The sequence below is a fragment of the Typopeltis vanoorti genome, chromosome 24 (assembly GCF_054136105.1).
Source record: "Typopeltis vanoorti isolate ZY-2024b chromosome 24, IOZ_Tvanoo_1.0, whole genome shotgun sequence".
Classification (NCBI taxonomy): domain Eukaryota; kingdom Metazoa; phylum Arthropoda; class Arachnida; order Uropygi; family Thelyphonidae; genus Typopeltis; species Typopeltis vanoorti.
In genome coordinates, this window is record NC_143572.1 from 36,361,001 (window position 1) to 36,382,818 (window position 21,818).

A 21,818-nucleotide genomic window follows, 5' to 3' on the forward strand; every position below is an offset into this window, starting at 1 on the left:
CTCATTTATCTCTGCATCCCGGATATAATCCTGATGTTGCTTCCCTGTTAACACCATTTGACACTTCCCTTTTCATCATACTGCTCTAAGTATTGTGTCGTAGTAACCATACAATTTTAAAATCTTCTTGTTTACCATAAATTATCTCATGATACCAAGGGTAACATTTAAAATAATCATATTTCGTGTTACAATTTTAAGATCTGGTTATACCATATAATATTTTATGGCCAGAGATGGCGCTCTGAATGTAAACTTTTATTTTAAAAGGCGCTCAATTTTTTCTGTGCCTTCGATAATTGTCGAAGAGAAGTGTTTCTTTATAGGTTGTTGCCTATTTGCTTTAATAGTAGGTTGGCAATGAATTCTGTCAGAAAGTTATGTTTTTTGTTTACACTTTGGTTTAATTTTCTACATCGCTATTTTTCTGATCCCATGCCTCAGGCGGTTTAGAGGAAAAGTCGAGCCAGGTATTTGATGTTTTATTTTTCAAATGGGACGAAAATTGATGTATATTTAAATTAGCTCATATGTGAAGTTATCGAAGGAATAACTTTATATAAAGATGTTCTTATATGCAACTTTCTCCCCCTCATTAATGCAGCAGTCGATAACACATATTGCGAATCGATATACATTTTTTAAACTGCATGTGATATGATAGACTTTCGAGCGAGGTAAAAATGTCATGCTGTGATGTGGGATAGTTACTTGTTTGGATGAAACACGAACCAGCCAGTTACACATACAAACTTTACCAAACCCACTGTTTCTGGTTACTCGCAAGTCAAAACCGTATTACATACATGTGGTTACCTGATTGACATCCCAATGAATTACACCAGAGATATGCAGCCATATAGAGAACACATCATCAGTATGTGTTAGCCAAATAGGATATTTGAGAATGGCAGCAACTAGGGCATATTTTTCAAAATGTTTTGAAAAACATGCTGGATACCTATTCTGTATTCGTAAAATGCTCAGATACATTACTCTTTTCTCTTACACCTCAACAGTGAGCACCCTGGAATCCAGTTTACTATAGAAAAAAAAAATAGTATCCAGCCTTTTCTAGTTACTCTAATAACACATATTTTCAATGGCATCCTGTCTTTCTCAGTTTATAGAAAACTCACTGACATAGATGCATACATAAACTTTCCCATTATCCCCATCTCAACAATATGGTGTTACCAAAAACTCTTGTCCCAGTCTTCCATTACAGCTAACTCTCCTTTATTTGTTCAGACAGTGCCAAAAAGATCGACAAATTCATTGCTCTTCCCCATCTCCTCACATCTCTCTCAACATATAAACTACAGTAATGCTATTCCCATTCTCTATATCTTTGGCATGTCAAAAAAAAAAAATATCCAGAACCCTTAAAGAATTATAATCTCTACTGCTTTTAAACCTCATATGTAACTGCCCACCTTTATTCACTCTCTCAAGGAACCACTCCTTGAGAGAGTGAATGTGTTTTACAAGGTTCCTTGTTCATTTTGGTCATTGTGGGAGGTCTGCTTAGAAGAACACAAGAAATAAGTTTTCCACTATAATGTTAAGTGTAGCTGTCCTTGCACAGAATCAGATGAGGGAGGGGAAATACTTGGCTACTTCACTGCAACAAGGATAAACTTGAAAGGCATTTTTTAGAATCAGCAAGAGATTTGAAAAAAACAGCTTAATCTTAGATCCTTAGGCTTTTTTCTCATTTTTTCCTGCAATTTTGTGTGTGCTTTTTTACAATTTTAATTTTCTTTACAATTTACAAATTTACAATTTTTTACAATTTTAAGATTGTATCCATGATGATGCTCTGTGAGTGTGATGAAATATAAGATCTGTTAAACTTGTGTTTAATGTTTCTCTGCACTATTCCTTCAGTTAAACCTAATAATGAGTATTATATCCAGGGCTTGTGACAGGTCCATCAACATAAAAGTGTAAACAGAGGATTTGGTTAGTGTAGACTAACTAGATTTAACCAAAGTTTAGCATAGTCATCTGTTGAGGCATCCTGAACGTTAGTTCTATCAGCATTTGACGTTTTCAAGATATAGCCTATGTAAATTTGCATATCATTAATTCTATTGTATCTATTTCCAGAATATCTACATTGCTATATAGGTGCTCTCTTGAGTGGGGTATATGTTCCTCTTTGTTTACTATCTTCTGTCCATAATATACTTTCAGTTATTATTATTATAATACAGGTATCTCATTGGCAGTAGGACAGCCACACTGATTTCTATATGGACAATACCTATCACACCTCTTCCCAAATTCATTCACTGTCTGGGCACCCACAATTACCTCTTGCAATCCATTCTGCCCATCAACCAGTCTCTAAGCAAAAAAAAAAAAAAAAAAATGAAATGCAGTCTGCACAACACCCTTACTAATCACACTTTTACATAACTTCCAGGGGTGACCCTTAGTTTTCTCTATTCATCATGTATTGAAATGTTTCTTTTGTGTCAGTCTAATAGAACTCCCTCTTAACTTATAAGTGTCTATCATGTCCCCTTCTTTTCTGCTTATCAACTTATCTGCTTTTCAACTAAACCTGCACACCTTCAATATCTTCTCAAAGATCATTCCATAGACTTGGAATAATTTTGTGAGGTTTGGTCACTTTTCTCTGGATCAATACCACTTCCTGATTCCCAAGAAATTGAGGTGACCAAATATGTGCATTGTAGTCAAGATGCAGCCAAATCATAGGCCTTATAAACAGGGACAACAACTTTGTTATCTCCACCCGACAGTTTATCTTGAACCCTAAATTTTATTGGAAAATATACATAATATGCATTTTATACAAACACACACCATTTGCCACCCATTTTTTTGCTAAAAAAAACTATCTCACATGTAAATAAAAAAGAATCCATCAGGGAAGATATTTTTTTGTTTTAGCATCCAAAAAATATTAAATGACAGTTGAACCTTTTCAAAGACCATAAAAGTATGTAAATCAATGAAGTAATATTAAGAAATAAACACAGCTAACCAATTCATGATAAAGATTTAATGAAGTGAAATGGCACTAGGAAACGATTAAAAGTAGCATTTAATGTTTCCAATATTTTGTCTCAGTTACAGAGACATTGTCAGGGAGTACAAAATGGGACTTGTAACACCCACACAAAGGCAGCACAAAAATAACGAAATCATGTGGAGAAAGACTAGTCTCAACTAGGTGGAACATCCTCTGCGGACATCTATTTGATAATTTAAACACTAATACTTCGAAATCCCAGTTTACATTGTAGGCCACAACAGTTGTCCGTAGAGAGCATCCCAACTATAGTCTTTCATCCATGTGTTTTAGTTTTGTGCTGCCTGTGTGTGTGTTAAAGTTCTCATTTTTACTCCTTGATGATGTCTTTGTAACTGAGATGAAATATTGGAAGCATAAAATACTACTTTTAATCATTTCCTAGTGCTGCTTCACTCCATTAAACTTTTATCATGATTTTTTCCAAGCACTTTTAGCCTTGTGTACATTTTTTTTTTGTGTAAATTAAATTTCTCTTGAAAAGTTGAATTGGTTGGCTACCAATTCAGTGAGACCACAGGTATGAGAATTCTGAGAAAACATAGTGAACAGTTGGCATCAATGGTAGGATCATATTAAAAATACAGATATTAGGAAGGAACTTGATATTGTTAGTATTCAGGAATGTGTAAGCAGAGCTAATATCAGGTAGTATGATCACTTAAACAGAATAGTAATGAATTGGTAAACAAAACAAACATGTCAAAATGTACAGGCATTCTAAGAATGTTTATATCATGAAAAAATCGGTTCTCTGATTTCTTGCTAAGAGAAATGAGACCTTCCATTTGCAGGAATATTTTTCAAATCCAATGGAGAAAACTGAAAAATGTGAAAACCTGTTTTTTATGATATGTCATACTTATTATACTTCCTCCCGTTATAATTAATATTAGTTACGTTCATTTTTAGTTTTTATTGTGACATTAGTATTTTTATTCTAATATGTAATAAATTTAGTTTAATCCTTTATTCACATGTAAGTATATTGCACCTGAAGTATTTTCAGGACTGGGGCAACTCATGGTAAAGGTGGAGTAAGTTCTGATCACTTGCATTTAGTATCTTCCATAATGCAAAGCACATCTCCTTGCAGACATGTATAATATTATGCATTAAGGCAGGGTTTCTGAAACTGTGTTCTGCGGAACACTAGTGTTCCGCGGAAGGTGAATAGGTGTTCTGCGAGAAGTTCTGAAATTTATCATTTTAGTTTTCTAAACATTTTTCATGAATAAATATTTTATAGTAAAAATATTCTGAGGAGAATAATATTCGTAAATATGTTGAAAAGCTCAGATCCAGAACACCTAATGACATCTGTGTATCGTTAATTTTCACACATCGAAACATTTCAACATTTGGGAAAGGATATAATGCTGTTTATGACGGGTCATAAAAATTGCCTGCAAGCCCATTACAACAATTGGTGTCATACCTTCTGTTCTCAAAACTGAAGGAAATGACATCTGTGTAGCAAATGTCAGTGACCAAGCAGCTCTAAAAAAACGTTCCTAACCTCAACAAATTTGGGTGCATGAAACTACCCCAAATTTGGGAGACTTGCATTTTGAGAACTTCAGCCCAACTCTCAAGTCAACCAAATTAGCCCACCAGAGGGCACCATTAGGACTTTAGGAACAATATTAGTTTCTTGCTTTCTTCCTCATTTGCTTTTGTTAGTGCCTGCGTGCACATACCATATCTTTATGTTCCTGAAGATGGCAATGTGATGTTGCCGAAATATAGAAGTTATTTATTAAAGTTACCTTTAATTAATCGACTTAGACTACAGTGAATATTCATTGCAAATGAATGAATCTACAGATGTCGCAGGACTCGCTGTATTACTAGTGTGTTCGTTACATATTTGATAAAAGTATTGAAGAAGATTTACTCGTGCGAATATCTACAAGAAAAAACTACCGGAGAAGATATATTCAACTATATTAATAATTATATTACAAAACAGGAAATCAGTCGGGAGAAGTGTATTGATATTTGTACAGATGGTGCTCAAGCAATGGTAGGAAAGATGAAGGGAGTTGTAACACGTATCCTGCAAGTAGCTACAAGAGCCACCAAAAGTAATTGTGTTTTGCATAGACAAGCACTAGTAAGAAAAAGAATTCCTACATATTTAAAAACTATTTTGGATGAAGCCGTAAAAATGATCGACTATGTAAAATCTCGACCACTTCAATCCACATTATTTAAAATTTTGTGCGATGAAATGGATAGTGCACATAACGCACTTTTATTACATACTGAAGTGAGATGGCTATCCAGAGGAAAAGCATCACTGAGGCTTTTTGAACTTCGTAGTGAGTTAATGGTCTTCTTGATGTCACATAATTTAGGACAAAATTTTATTGAATTATTAAATTCTTCATGGTTGATGAGTCCTGCGTATCTGGCAGATATTTTTACAAAGTGCAATGAAATTAACTTATCATTACAAGGAAAGAATATTACAATTTTTAATACAAGAGTTAAAATTGTATCTTTTGATAGGAAGTTGCAGTTCTGGATTTCTACAGTTGAACAGATTAATTTTGATTGTTTTCCCAACTTGCATGAATTTCTGACTGAAATAAATTCTAAAGTAAATGAAGAAGTATCTAACGTAATTTTAGAACACTTGCATGACTTGCAATTAACCCTTTTGCAATGTTTTCCAAAATCCAGTGAGGACAATTCCTGGGTTCTGAATCCATTTACAGTGACAGCTAAGCCAGCAGGCTTCAGCGCAAGTGACTATGAAAATCTAATTGACTTAATTAGTGACTCTGATTTAAAACAAAAATACAAGGAACTGCCAACAAATGATTTCTGGACAAGTGTGTCAAAACTAGCTATTCTTGTTTTACTTCCTTTTACAATGACATATTTATGTGAGGCAGGATTTTCATATTATGCTGCAACCAAATCAAAGTCCAGGAACAGATTCGATGCTACACCAAATATGAGAATTCAACTTTCTAATATTGTGCCTGATATCAAAAGAATTTGTAATTCAAAGATCCAAAAACTTCGGAGTCATTAAGAACTTAATTTGCAATATACGTGTTTTACTATTTTTATGTGTTTTGTTTTTACTAATTAACATTTGACAATAAATGATTATTTTTTCTTAACACTTATATTTGCTCATTTATTTTATTTATATTTAACCTACAAAACTAGCACACAGGAGAAAAAGTCCGCATTCACTCGTAAGTACTTATAATAATATTATAAATTTTTGGTGATCAGAATGGGATACATCAATGAAAATCAGCGCAAATTAATTTAATAATGGTTTTATTGATGCTTAATTAATTAATAATTACCACTCATTAATAATTAATTAACAATAAAATAAGCTAAAGTACCAATTATTTATTAATTAATACATTACAAAATAACCAAGGTGTTCCGTGAACATTTCAGGATTTGTGAAGTGTTCCGTCGTAGAAAAAGTTTGAGAAACCCTGCATTAAGGGAAGGGCCACTTCCCAGACTGGTTTTGACCTTTATTGAGGTCTTGTCAGTGGGAGCCAGACCCAGAGGTGGTGATACCAAGGTGAAAACAATGGAGAAGTCATATTTACCTATACGAGTTGCCAAAAGGTGTCTCACCTTATTATTTAATTACCTGGATTTAGAGAAAGATGTTGGAAGTTTTTTTCACTTGGTTAGACTCTAATAAATTTAGTTTAATCCTTTATCCAAATGTAAGCAAACAAAGTTTGCACCTGAAGTTCCAACATTCTGGCTTGGATTGGTGACATTTGTTTTATATTTATGGTGTCATACTTAAAAGTATATGAAATTATTAAAATGTTAACATTGCTTACAACACTTCATATTAGGTTTAATAATTTTCTCTTTTTTGGAATCCTGACTATATAGTTCTTAATAATTTTTGTTTTAAACATAAATAAATAAAGAAAAAGCATATTATATGCAGAGCTTCCTACTTAGCTATTTATTTAATTGTATTATTATTATTATACAGGTGTATATGTAAGTTGATTTGCATATCACATTTAAAAGTTCATCATGTGTCTTTACAGAATTAAATTGTTTGCTGACTATCTGTAGGAATGATGGGTAGGAAACGGACAAGACAGAGTGAAGATGATGGCACAGACCAATCAAACATTGATGTGGATGCTGATGATATCTTTCCTGCTGGTGATGTGCAGCTACAGTGAGTATCCTTCTTTTCATATTGTTAACATTGACTTCATTGATCACCTATTGTTCTCAGACGTGAGACTGGAATAATTTTTAAAAATTTAGTATCGTTTGGATAATCCATCAGCAAAGGACAGTTCAAAATTTTCAATCTGTTCTTCTGATACATTTAAATGATGAACAGATTTGAAAACTTGAACTTTCAAGTTTTCAAATTGGTTCCTTTTACTACATTCTTGTTATTCCATGCATTTTAATGACAACTTGCTTAGACCATTGAAGTGTAAGCAAGTTCTTTTTGTTTATAACTGAATTATAATAGATTTTTATAGACAGTGTCCACTCAAATTCAGGTTGGGTGTTGATTACCTAGGGCACTGTTCAACAGGAATGTAGCTTCCATAATTTTCAAAACGTTGCTTGAAATTAGTAGAATCAGTATATCTAACATGAGGTAGAGTGGAACCTTGTAAGAAACATCCATTTTCATTTAAAATGAAAGCTCTGATTTTAAAAAAAAATTATAAAGAACAACAACAAAAAAAGTAAAGATTCACAATATGATACATTCTGTTCATAATGATTGAACTAAATTTTCTGTATACATTTATCATATTTTAATATACAGGGATCACTTAAGGAACAAAGTTAGATAAATTGGATCACCTCCATATTGCCTGTAATGAATGCAAAAAACCAACAGTACTTCTGAATCACTGTCCAGTCCTTGCTTTCCTGGAGTTTGACCTGTTATTAGATATTTATCTGGATAATGGACAAACGAGGATGAGGTCGGCAACTCCAGGCAACTTGGGATAGCTATCCTAAGAAGGAAAACATCTTGTCTTGTCTAGAGATTTGAATGTTGTTAAAAGTAAAACTGGAAGAAAGGAATGACAAGATTTCATTTTGATAGCATTAAAGTTAGTGATGTTATCAGTATCCTAAAGAACAGTTTAGAGATCAGATTTTAGGAGATATTGTAGAGGTTTTGGTGAATTGTTGCAGGCTTGCCAATCAGTTCATTGATATATAGAAAGAAGAGAGGCTAGGCAGAAGGGCAGAGCCATATGGTTCTTAAGCATTATGCAGTTTTGAAGGTAATCCTTCCATCATTACAGATATACAACCAGAAAGAAAATTAGCAGCTCAGTTGCAGAAGTCACAGGATAGACCATAAAATTTAGCCTTTGGTAATATGCCTTTGTGCAAAATGTAATCAAATGCTAGATATGCCAAGAAGACAACACTTAAATTTCTCCACATCTTTTCGTGTCAGTTGTCCAAAGTTAGTGACATAAAAAGATTCTTTGATTAAAAATAGCAGAATTCACACTCAGTTATTTATTAGTTAAGAGATTTTTGGGAAATATATTTATATCTATATAGGGGAAATAAAAGGAATAGAAAGCAATGAGTGGTTTTTTAATGTTATTTTAACTAGAAGTTGAGAGGATTCAGAGTGAGTGACAAAGATTGTGGCTGATCTGTGGAATGCTCCCTATAAGAATAGATTGACTGTCTGTATGCTTCAAAAATTAGCTGCTAGACGAAAAAGATGAGACATGATAGAAGCATTTAAGTTATTAAAGGGGTTTTATAAGATTAACAGTGAAGACTTTTTCAGTACATGGCAAAAAAGGGAGAGAACAAGGGGGTCACTGGTAGAAGTTGTGTAAGAATGTGGTTAGCAAGGATGTTAGGAGTAGGTCTTTTGCTTGGAGGGTGGTGAATGGGTTGCCATAGGTAGTTGTGATGCTTCAACAACTACCTATGGGAAGTATGATAGGTATTGTGTGAATGATGGATCTCCGATCATGAGTCTTCTGATTCCATGGTGATAACTGTATAATAATAATAATATTTGATCCATTTTTTCTATATGTTGTTGAGAAAATTAAAAAGGAAAAAAACATATGAAGAGCTATAAAAAAAAAAGTAGCTCCAGTTTTTCAAAATTTCCATATGTGAATAGTAGTAGATGCAAAGTACCCATGTTCCTAACAAAACAAAAAAAAAATGGCATTTGAAAAACAGTGATAACATTTTTATAGGAAACCTCCTTTCACATATATGGTAACATCGTTAGTGTTGTGATACCAGAACTGTTGCTTTAAGTGAAACATTTTGATAAATTAGCTAAATGCTTGTATTTGTGCATATACAAGCATTTAGGTCAAGCTGTGCTATATAGTTGTTTTACTTGAAAAGTGGTTTGTACTTGTAATAAAAACTGTGGGTAAAAAAGCTTATGCATCCAAATTAGAAAGTTCAGCTTTTCAGTGATGAGTAAAAATATCAATTTTTTTTTTATTCTCTTATGTTCTTTGAAATTCAATTATGTTTAGGGAAGATCCTTTGGGTGATGTTATGGATCTTCATCCAGAAGAAATTGGAATGCGTGGACGGGGAAAACGGAGAAGGATTGAAGGAGTTAGACCAGCTAGAGGACGAAGGGATACAAAACGTGGTGGGCGAATGGCACGTAGAGTTCCTCAGGAGCCTACTAGTGAAGACCCCAACAGTTTGTTTGAAATTGTGAAACAAGGAAAAAGTTCTCTACAGGTGAGGTTCTTGAATTTATAACATGAGCAAGAAATTTTGTTGGTATTTTAAAGAATTTATAGTATTTAAGTAAAATTTATCATCATCAAATTCCTGCCATGTACCCTCAAGGGGTGTACAGGATATGACAGTACTACATGAAAAAATTACATCATTACTAACTTCCTATCTACAATTTTCCTCCAAATCAGTCAGTTACTTATCAAGACTCCAACATTATCAGATCATATATTTCTATCGTCTAAGGAACTATGTACCGTATCAATCCACCTATATCTTGGTCTTTCTCTGGGTCGTTTTCCTGCCAACCTGGCAGAGAATACTTGTTTTGCTAATCTTTCCTCGCCCATTCTATTTAAGAGACCATACCACCTGAGATTAGCTCTAACGCATTCCTGGATGCTGACAATGTCAAGTTCTTTCCTAATATCCTCATTTTTAATATGACATTGCCATTGATGCCATCTGTTCACGCCTATAATCTTCCTCAGGACTCTCATATCCGCAGTCTTTAATCTTTGGTCAAGTGTTTTACTTCTGACCCAGTTCTCAGATCCATAAGTTAAAACTGGTTTGAACACTGTCTTGCATACAGCTAATTTAGTGTTCCGACTAATTTCTCTCTTATTCCATATGAATTTATTCAATTGACTTCCCACCATACCAGCTTTGCTGATTCTGTTGTCTATTTCTATATTTAATTTACCATCTTCAGTAAAAATCGTGCCGAAGTAGCTGAAATGTTTTACTTGTTCTACAGGTTCTCCACACAACACAGTTGACATTTTCAATGATTCTGCCTATTTTCATTGTCTTTGTCTTTTTATTGCTGACCTTCATACCATATCAATTACAACAGTTATTCAATTTAGTCAGAGAATCATGCAGACTTGTAGCGGATTTATTTAGAAGTATAACATCATCCGCATAAAGCAAAGAGCTGACATTAACATCTCCAATTTTGATATCAGGTTTAATACCACTTTCCTTCATAATGTTATCCATATAGATAAAGAATAATAGATAATGAATAACAGAGGGGATAATGTACATCCTTGTCTCACACCAGATTTAACATTAAACCATCTTCCTGTACTTCCTTCAATTCTAACTGCTGACTTACAACTCAAATAAAGACTAAGTATTGCTTGATATAATGCCCCATTGACACTATATAACTGCAGCATATTGAATAGCTTCTCTCTTGGACCTTGTCATATGCCTTTTCCAGATCGACAAAACTTAAATACAGATCTTTGTTATATTCCCATGCTTTCTCGACTATTTGTCGTAAAGTGAAGATCTGATCGTGACAGCCTCTATTTGGCCTGAATCCAGCTTGTTCTTCACCAAGCTTTTCTTCCACAATTCTTCTCAACCGTTTCTCAAGTATACTTGCATAGATTTTGCCAGGAACACTCACTAGGGAAATACCTCTGTAATTCTCACATTCAGTTTTATTTCCCTTTTTATATATGGGTACTATGAGAGCTCTACTCCAATCATCCGGAATTCGTCCCTCTGTCCAGGCTTTCTGAACTATGCAGTGCAGCCACTGTAAGACTTTTATACCACCATACTTCAGCATTTCTGGTCGAATATCATCTATTCCTGCTGCCTTTCCACATTTCAAGCCTTTGATTTTTTCTATTTCAAGTATGGATATGTATTCCTGACTGCATGCCTGGTCAGTGTTTTTTATCACTGTGCTGTCATCACTGCTTGTTTCATTTAGCAGTTTTTCAAAGTAATTACTCCATACTTCAAGGATATCTTTTTCTCCTGTTTTCATGTCACCTTTATCATCTCTAACTCTCCTTTTACAGCACTCTTTCCTCCATTCCTAAGCTTCTTCAACAACCTCCAGAATATTTTGCCACCTTCTTGATATTTATTTTCTATGTTCTTGAGAAAGTCCTCCCATGACTTTTGTTTAGCTAGTTTTACACAGTGTTTAGCTTTCTTACATTTGTCTCTGCATTCTGTGAGAGTAAAAGCTGACTTATTTGCCAGGAACTTTTGATATGCTTTCTTCTTTTCCTTCACTGCCTCTTTAACTTCCTGTGTCCACCAGGGAGTTCTGATTTTTTTTATCCTTGCACACAACCTCACCACATGCCTCTCTGGCAGAATCAATGTTTTCTTCAGAGTTTGCCACTGAATCTCCAAGGTTTGATTCCTGTTCTCAAACTCTTTCATTTTCTTTTCAATAATCTTTCTTTATTTTAGTCTACAGTTCACATCTGAGAGCTGCTCAAATTTTATTCACTTTAAAACTTTCTTACATGTTATTCTTTTCAATATGAAATTCAATTTTATCCTGCTCAAGACTAAATAGTGATCACTTCCAATTTCAAATCCTCTGTACACTGGTGTCCTGCACCAGGGAGAAAACATCACTATCAACAATAACATAGTCAATGAGACTTTTCTTATTCCTTGCCGCTTCTCTCCATGTGAATTTGTGCACATTTTTATGTTGGAACATGGTGTTAGTAATAACCAGTCCATGTCCTGAGCAGAAATCCAACAGATATTTGCCATTATTATTAGCTTTGCTCTTTTCTTCCAAATTTTCCCAAAATATTTTGGTATGTCTGACAATCATTTCCTACTCTGCTATTTAGATCCCCAACAAGGACCAACTTTTCCTTTTTCATTTTATCAGTTGCTTTTTCTAAAGCATCCAAAAAATTCCTCCACTTCTACCTTAGTAGAACCTTCTGTGGGACCATAGGCACAAATAAGTCTCATTGTCCAGTTCCCCATTCTCATATTTGAGACTTACTGCCATTCAAGTAGATTAGCCTTGTATTTTGTGTTGAATACTATGGCTACTCCTTCTTTTCCTTGATTGTCATTGCCTGAATATAATATTTTGTATTTATGCTGAGAAAGATCTCACCCAGTTTGTCTTTTTTGTTTCAGTCACCCCTATTATGTCGATCTGGTACTTATCTAATTCCTCAGCTAGCTCCATTTCTTTGCCATTCAGGCTTCTTATGTTGATAGTACCAATCTTTAATGCTGATGATGTTGAGTTGGGGTTTGTTTTCATATTTGTTCCAGTTGCTGACTTTTCGCTGTTCGCCCTGGTTCCCTGGTGAAAACAACGGGGGCCTTGTTTAACTGGGCGACGCCCCAGCCGGCATGAAATTTTGTCATGTCATACCATCATTTTTTTATTTTGATTTTTTTTACCAATAAGAATACAATTGGGTTAGCTAAATCCTAAATTGTCAGCCCATCCTCGTTCGTTCAGTATCCAAGTAGATACTCAATAGGGTGCACCACGAGAAGGTGAGGATTGGACATTAGGTCAGAAGCCCTGGTCGGTTCTACGCATTCCTTTAAAGGCTATGTAGAGTTTTCTTCTCAGTTATACAGCTTTGACCCTTAAGCACCCCTTAAGTAAAATTGTATGGTTAGTTAAAATATTTAGAATCTTTATGTAGAAAATATAGCAGAACAAGTCCAGGTTTATTCTCATCTTTGCAGCTTACATAAGTATCCTAACATCCATTAAGGATACATTCCTAAAAAAAAGCAACCTGGATTGGCTGTTCATATTATGATAATATTGTTTTATTATTATTATTTAATTGCACTCATATTACATCATTTTGCAGTTATGTTACAGATAATGTTAGAAATGTGGCATATGCAAAATTTGGAGTTTGTAACTATATGCAAACATTTTTGACTTCTAAAAAGTTTTAATCTTATATTACTGAAATGAAGATAACTGGAATAATTGAGGAATACAGTAAATGAATTCTGCTAGCTTTCAACATTAGAATTTATTTATTGTATTCCTCAATTTTTTTTAACATATTTGATTTTAAATGAATTATGGGAAAGTTATCAGGTAAATAATGAGACTTAGTGAAGCATAGTATAAAATCAATGATTTTATGCCTATATCAATAACTTGAAATGGCAGATTGTAAAACATTGGATAGTAAACTATACTAATACACAAAATGCATAATTTGCTAAAATACATTATACCAAACTTCTGTGGAATTAACAAACATTGTGGGAGGTCTCACTTGACAGGCGATATGTAATTAATATCAAGCCTTAAAACTATTTACTTATAGCATCCCACTCACTCACCATTTTCATGCAAAAAATCTATTTCCACTCTCTTTACCATATATTTGCACAACTTCCGTTGGTTTCTTCTTGTTCTACCCCCACTTGCCTTCCACTTTGTATAATTTCTTGTGTATTAATTCATTAAGATCCTCTCACTAACTTAAACATCCATCATATCTCCTCTCTTCTGCACATTCACTAAACTGCAATTGCATTCCCTCAACCTCTTTTCCCACAACTAGCATTCCCAAGCTATGATATTTCTTATCTCTTGATTCTTTCCATAGTAATATAAATAATCTTTGTAATATTAATATCATTGCCCAACATCCTATGATATAATCAGATTTTGTTCATGCTTAAAGTCATTCATTTCATTTCATGCATAATTTTTTTCCATCCAACTTTGATAGTTTAAGTATCAAATTAAAATGGGAAGTACTTATGAATATATCTATTATTGGAGTATAGTTGAAGTTACACTTTACACATTGTCTTCCTATTTCTAAAGTCAAGTTATATAGTGAGTGTTAAATAAACAATTACTAACTTGTAATTTTCTTGATGTGTACAGAAGCCAAATTTTTGTAACTGCTGCTGTTTATTTATTCATATCAGAAATGTTTCTTATGTGTAAAGTGTGACTTTACACATAGAATTGGATTGTTTGTGATTATCACTAAATCTCTGAGGTTTGTGTATTATCTGTTAATTGTGTGTACTCTTCTAGCCAGTTTGCATGTTTTTCAGAATGAAAAACCTGAGTTTCCAGGAGAAAAAATACCCCCATATGTGATCAATTAACTTGCCTCTCTCTTTGGAGTTTATAATGCGCACATGTACAGGGTGTTCGGGATAAATTTGACAGTTTCGTAAGGAAAAAGAAAATCTTCTTTGTATCTATTAAATTTAATGAATTGACAAAAAACATTACAGGCAGAGTTAATTACAATACTATCAACAAGATTTACTCAAAATAACCACCATTAGCATCGATCACAGCTTCAATTCTGCTTCGGAACCTCGAACAAGCTGATGCTACAGTCTCCCTGGGAAGGGCCGCAAAAACTGTTTTAATTTTATCCATTAACTGGGCTTTTGTATTACTGGAAGTGCGATTGGTGTCTTTTTCAACTGCGCCCCATACAAAATAATCCATGGGGTTAAGGTCTGGGGAGTTTGGAGGCCAAACATTTGGACTGGTGAAGTCGTAGAAATTTTCAGACAACCATTTTTGACTTTTCCCAGAGGTGTGGCAAGGGGCCGAATCCTGCTGCCATACATACGGCCTACCATTGGCTACCCTTGTTATCCAGGGCTTGACTACAGTTAGCAACTCCACGAACAAAGCCCGAATTCCAATGCCAGGGTTCTTCAACACCTGTTGAAGAACCCTGGCATTGGAATTCGGGCTTTGTTCGTGGAGTTGCTAACTGTAGTCAAGCCCTGGATAACAAGGGTAGCCAATGGTAGGCCGTATGTATGGCAGCAGGATTCGGCCCCTTGCCACACCTCTGGGAAAAGTCAAAAATGGTTGTCTGAAAATTTCTACGACTTCACCAGTCCAAATGTTTGGCCTCCAAACTCCCCAGACCTTAACCCCATGGATTATTTTGTATGGGGCGCAGTTGAAAAAGACACCAATCGCACTTCCAGTAATACAAAAGCCCAGTTAATGGATAAAATTAAAACAGTTTTTGCGGCCCTTCCCAGGGAGACTGTAGCATCAGCTTGTTCGAGGTTCCGAAGCAGAATTGAAGCTGTGATCGATGCTAATGGTGGTTATTTTGAGTAAATCTTGTTGATAGTATTGTAATTAACTCTGCCTGTAATGTTTTTTGTCAATTCATTAAATTTAATAGATACAAAGAAGATTTTCTTTTTCCTTACGAAACTGTCAAATTTATCCCGAACACCCTGTACATGTGCGCATTATAAACTCCAAAGAGAGAGGCAATCCTGCTGCCATACATTTTTGACTTTTCCCAGAGGTGTGGCAAGGGGCCGAATCCTGCTGCCATACATACGGCCTACCATTGGCTACCCTTGTTATCCAGGGCTTGACTACAGTTAGCAACTCCACGAACAAAGCCCGAATTCCAATGCCAGGGTTCTTCAACACCTGTTCCTGCAGATTTGCGAGGAATTCTGCTGTACGAACGCAATCAGATCGTCTGCTAGGGATCTTTCTTCTTGCTACATCCTCGTAGTCACCATTGCAAGTCTCTAGTTCATTCCTGATTGTTTTTACTGTATTCAGGGAGCATTGGGCAGCAGTCGTAATATCCTTATTTTGATGGCGGGCACGAATCATCATGATACAAGTTATTCTCTTCCATGATTCAGGTGGGTTCCAGCTATCCATCCTTTCTGACATCTTGTATATGAATGAAGAAGGGTCCAAACTTTTAAATGAAGAGAAGTGTGTGTTAATACATGTAACTTACGGAAAAATATAATTAATTATAAATATGTCAAATTTATCCCGAACACCCTGTATATGTATATGCAGCTCAGTGTCATCAGAACCTTAGTAGCATGCTACTATTGAGATGCATTTAAATTCATTTATTTTATGAAAAATTGTCTCGGTGTTATAAATATGATTGTGATGAATTCTAATTATTCTATCTTCCCTCCTTACAAAAAACTTCATGAAAGCAAAATATTATTTGTGTGTGCTGCAAAATATAGTCATTACAGTCAAAATATAGTCATGCAGCACACATAAATCATAGTGACAGATTTACTGAACCTAATGTAAATAATATTGACACTTTTGTTCAGTATTAAAAAAAAAATTGAATAAAAACTTAAATGATAAAATGGAAATGCTAAAAATGAGATTAATGGTATTTGTAGAAAGTTTTTCCATGTGGTTACAAAGTAAATTATATTATTGTTTTACTTCTCTGCATGTGAAGTATCTTAACAACTGGGCTACTTTTGTATATAAGCTGTTGAGTAGGGAAACTTTTTAATAGCTATCTTTGATCCAGAGTACACATCTGAAAGGATGTGCTGTGAATTATGGGATACTGAGGCAATTGATATGGAGTCAACAGCCTCTGTGTACAAGTATAATTTATTTTGCAATTGATGAAAAAAACGTTTATCTCAGATCCAGAGTATTTTAATAAGGTGATACACCTTTTTGATACTTGTATATCAGAACATGTGACTTCTTCATTAATTCATTTTGGAATCTTCCTGAGTCTATTTTCCACTGATGAAATTAAATAATGTTTATCTTTGGGCTTGCTTGCTTCCTGGGGAGTGGAGTAGTTCTACATGGTAGTGGGTTTTTTTACCATCATTGAGCAGAGCCACTGCCAAATTTCCTGACCTGGAGTGATTCACGTCAGGAGTGATGAGTTTAGTAGTGATCCTTTAGGGTCACTCAATGAGTTTAGTGATCTTATAGGTCAATCAGTACCCCCCCCCCCCCCACTTTAACAATACCTCAGTAAAAGTTGAAACCCATCTGGGTTTCAACCTAGACAGTAATGCAAAGTGCAGTTCCTTTTGGAAGTATGTTTTGAATTAAATAATTAGAAATACAAGACGACTTTGAGTATATAAAACTCAGAGGGAACAAATAAATAGTTTATATAGTGGAAGGTTTGCTGCTTGGTATGCCATAATGCAAAGCACACACACACCTCTGAAAGGAAGTGTGCTTTGCATTATGGGATACCAAGTCAATTGATGAGAAGTCATAACTTCTATATATATAAGTAGCCTAGTTGTGAAGATACTTCATGCACAAACTTTGTCTGCATACAGTTGGAAAAAAGATTAAATAAGAATATAATTTCTTGGCAGGTACAACAGACTTGATAGTAAGCAAACCTTCCAAGCAGCAAACTGTATGAACTGTTTGTTTTTCCCTCTGAGTTTTTTATACTGAGAGTTGTCTTGTATGTCCAATTTTTTATTTTTAGCTTAACATGCAATATGCATCCATTATGTGTATATATTTAAAAAAAAGAAAGAAAGAAAAAGTTCTAATATATATATATTCATCAGGGCAGTGTCTGCTGTATGCAACCATATATGTATTATTTAATACAGAAAAATGTTTATTTATAAATACACACCAAAATCTAGCCAGTGTGTAAATCATTTGAATTAAATGCCAACCCATTTTTTTGTAATATGTAGTATACATACAGGAAAATACTTGTAGAGAGACTTCTATCATTTCTCCCCCCCCCTCCAAAAAAAAAGGGTAGATATAATTAAAACTGAGATTCATGGTTATGTTGGATATAGCCTAGTCAAAAAATACTTTCACAGTAAGAACAATCATGGCCCACTCTTTTACTGTTCCTCAAGGCATGATTATTATTTGACACCTCCAGGGAGTCCAAAGACTCATCGAGGGAGAGTGTGCCAACAGCATCGAACGATTGATTCCCTTCCAGCTGCTAATGATAGGAAAATTAAAAACAGACACTTAACATCATCCACAGAAGCGTCTTCCATTTTTCACCATAACAGATCAGTTGTCTGCTTTATCCTACACAGCAGATATTCTCTTATTCTGTGGAGTTATTGCTGCCAAAAAAGTATATTCCATTGGGATTATAGCCTTTATCTTGCTACTTTGGTCTAAAACCTTGTATACCATGTTTTTGTTCATGTGAAGTCATTTGGATACTTCCATCTTTTCTGGCCTATCTTCATTCTACTCTCTTATTCATTTCAGAATAGGAGTAGAATGAAGATATTGCTTATGGAATATTCTAGAGCAGTGGTTCTTAACCTTTTCAAAGTCACAGAACACTTTTGATTTTAAGAAAAATTTGGGGCACACCAAAAGCATTAGGGTCATAAAACTTACAAAAATATTCATGGACTTGCTTTTATAAAAATGGAAGTTATTTTAATGCGATACTTGAACTTGTCGGCTTTTGCAGATTTCAGCAATATCAGATCTAATATGTGATATAGCTACCCTCATCTCTTTATCTATATTAGTAAGTCTTTGACACTTTTTAGTTTTTATATTGGTTAATATTGAGAAACTGAGCTCACACAAATATGATGGTGAAAATGTGATGTAACAAAATTTTCAGTGCCCTTGTGGAGAGAGCTGTGGCTTGGACAAAAATCCCAAATTCCTCAAGAGTTATTTCAGAGAATTATTCAAATTAAGTGGATATTGAATCCAACATTATTTCAAAGCTGAATAGAGAAACTACAAGAGTTTCGTGCCGAATATATAGAAATTATATAAAAGTTTTGGTGGATCCAAGCGTAAGCAGACCTTTCATGACAGGGGCAACTCGTAATAAAGGTGGAGTAAGCTCTGATTACTATCCTTAGTATTTCCCATAATGTAAAACACATCTCCTAGCGGACATGTATGATGTTATACATTATGGAGTGGGTCACTACCAAGACTGGTTTTGACCTTTCTTGAGGTCTCGTCAGTGGGAGCCAGACCCAGATGTAAATGTAAATACTGAGGTTGTAGTGATGCAAAATTTATATACTTTACTATACGAGTTGCCAAAAAAGTGTCACATCACAAAAGGCACTAAGAATTACTGAAATAAGAGAGCCAAAAGGCTTCACTTCGGTGATGCACAATTATTCAAATTAAGTGAATATTGAATCCAACATTATTTCAAAGCCAAATAGAGAAACTACAAGAGTTTCATGCCGAATATATAGGAACTATATAAAAGTTTCAGCAGATCCAAGCGTAAGCAAACCTTTCATGACAGGGACAACTCATAGTAAAGGTGGAGTCAGCTCTGATCACTATCCTTAGTATTTCCCATAATGTAATTTCAGAGAATTTCATTTTTAGAGTATGATCCATTGACAAGGTAACGAATTGTTCTTCTTGTAACGAAAATTCACAACTTGGATATAGCCTAGTCAAATGTATTAACTGTGCCAAATGGATTTTGTATCCAGTCATAATTGTGTGTATTTAAGGAAGGAAAGTAACTTGAAATCTTTTCTTCCAATATTGTTAAATGTTGTGTTATAACAGAAATAATTCCCTTGACATTTTTATTATGGAGTGAAGGAAACATATCTACTGTATTTTTTTCTGATATGTGGTTTTTCCAAAGAGATACTTTTTTTCTGAATAGCTGACAATTTGTTAGTGAATGTCAAAATATTTTCATTATTCCCTCGATTAACACTATTTAAGTAATTAAAAATATTGGCTAAATATGCGATTTTAGCACATTAAATAATTTTGAAGATGTTTGACAAAAGCATATGTACCTTCATTTTGAACAAAGGCCAGTAATTCATTCTTAAGTTCTAAAATTCGGAATAGCACTTTTCCCCTGGATAACCATCTTATTTCAGTGTGCAAAAGCAGAGATTCATACTTGGCTTCCATAGATGTGCAAAGTTTTTTAAAAAGGCGTGCTTTTAAAGGTCTTGACTTGATGTAATTTACCATATTTACTGAAATTTGTCTCCATGACGGGAAAAAAGAAATGCTGCTGTCATTAGATCATCCAGAGGGCACCACAAGGAGGTGACAGACTTTGCCCTCAAAATATAGAACCAAAAACAACTAACAGTAGGATGCAACTCATCCCATGCAGAATTAATAGCCATTAACACAGCACTGCAATATTTGGATAGAGAGGGCACCACAAGGAGGTGACAGACTTTGCCCTCAAAATATAGAACCAAAAACAACTAACAGTAGGATGCAACTCATCCCATGCAGAATTAATAGCCATTAACACAGCACTGCAATATTTGGATAAACAAAACCCAGAAGAATTTATATTTTTCACAGATTCCTTAGCAGCCCTTCAAGCTATTAAGAACTGCTACATTAGCCATCAAGAAATACTTAGAGACATAGCAAAAAACATAAACAAACTACATAAGGATTTCGAAATAATTTTCCAGTGGATTTCATCCCATGTGGGATTAAAGGGAAATGAAACTGCAGATGAAGTAGCAAAAATGGCTGCAACATTAAGTGATACCACAGATTTCAATCTTTTTAAAACCACTCAAAAAGAAAACATAAAAAGAACAATTCTCCAGGATATGACTCACCACTGGTATTCAGCAGAAAAGCCAGGAGCTGCCATCAACTCCAAGTTTAATAGCTGTGCCACTACCATGATCTCTTGCCCAAGACCAGCCACACAAGACCAATCAAGTTTAGCAATGGCATAAAAGTTTTCCCCATTTGCAAAATCTGTAGCATTGAGGAAGCATCACCAATGCATTTGCTAAATTGTATGAATATTTTCAAATGGGAACTTTATAACAACCCAGAAAAGGTGCTGTATAAAATACATGAATTTGACCTCTATGATTTGGTGTAATAATACCATGGGATTAAAAAAAAAAAAAAAAAAAACAACTTGGTCTAGTACAGGTTTTAATATTGCCAGTAATGTTTTTGAAACTAGGGATCCTTCTGCAAAAAAACAGTATGTAGATATAATATTTGGGTTTATTTTCTTTGCAAGAGTAACAAATCCTTTAATAGAGCCTACCATTGTTGAAGCACTGTCCGTACAAATTCCTACATACAGCTCCCATGAAATTTTTAAATTTTCTAAATATGACAATCATCATCATCAAATTCTTGACATGTATTCTCAAGGGGTGTACAGGATATGATAGTACTACATGAAAAATTTACATCATTACTAACTTCCTATTTACAATTTTCCTCCAAATCAGTCTGTTACCTGTCAAGACTGCAATGAGCTTATATTTCTATCTTCTGAGGCACTTTTTACTGTATCAATCCACCTATATCTTGGTCTTCCTCTGGGTCTTTTTCCTGCCAACCTGACAGACAACACTTGTTTTGCTAATCTTTTCTCTCCCATTCTGTTTAAGTGACCATACCACCTGAAATTAGCTCTGCTAACCTAACCTAATATCCTCG

General features: G+C 34.5%; 1 protein-coding gene across 2 annotated transcripts in view; it reads left to right on the forward strand.

Annotated features, from left to right (window-relative positions):
- The first annotated feature begins 275 nt into the window (after positions 1-275).
- SA1 (stromal antigen) overlaps positions 276-21,818 on the forward strand; it is a 327,847-nt gene continuing 306,304 nt past the window's right edge. Inside the window, exons 1-3 of one of the 2 annotated variants that reach the window (XM_090413330.1) lie at positions 276-470; positions 7,126-7,262; positions 9,598-9,814. In XM_090413330.1, coding sequence (XP_090269456.1) covers positions 7,156-7,262; positions 9,598-9,814 — 324 coding nt within the window. In that variant the 5' untranslated portion in view covers positions 276-470; positions 7,126-7,155. The remainder of the gene's footprint in view (positions 471-7,125; positions 7,263-9,597; positions 9,815-21,818) is intronic. The other variant, XM_090413331.1, reaches the window with a different exon arrangement.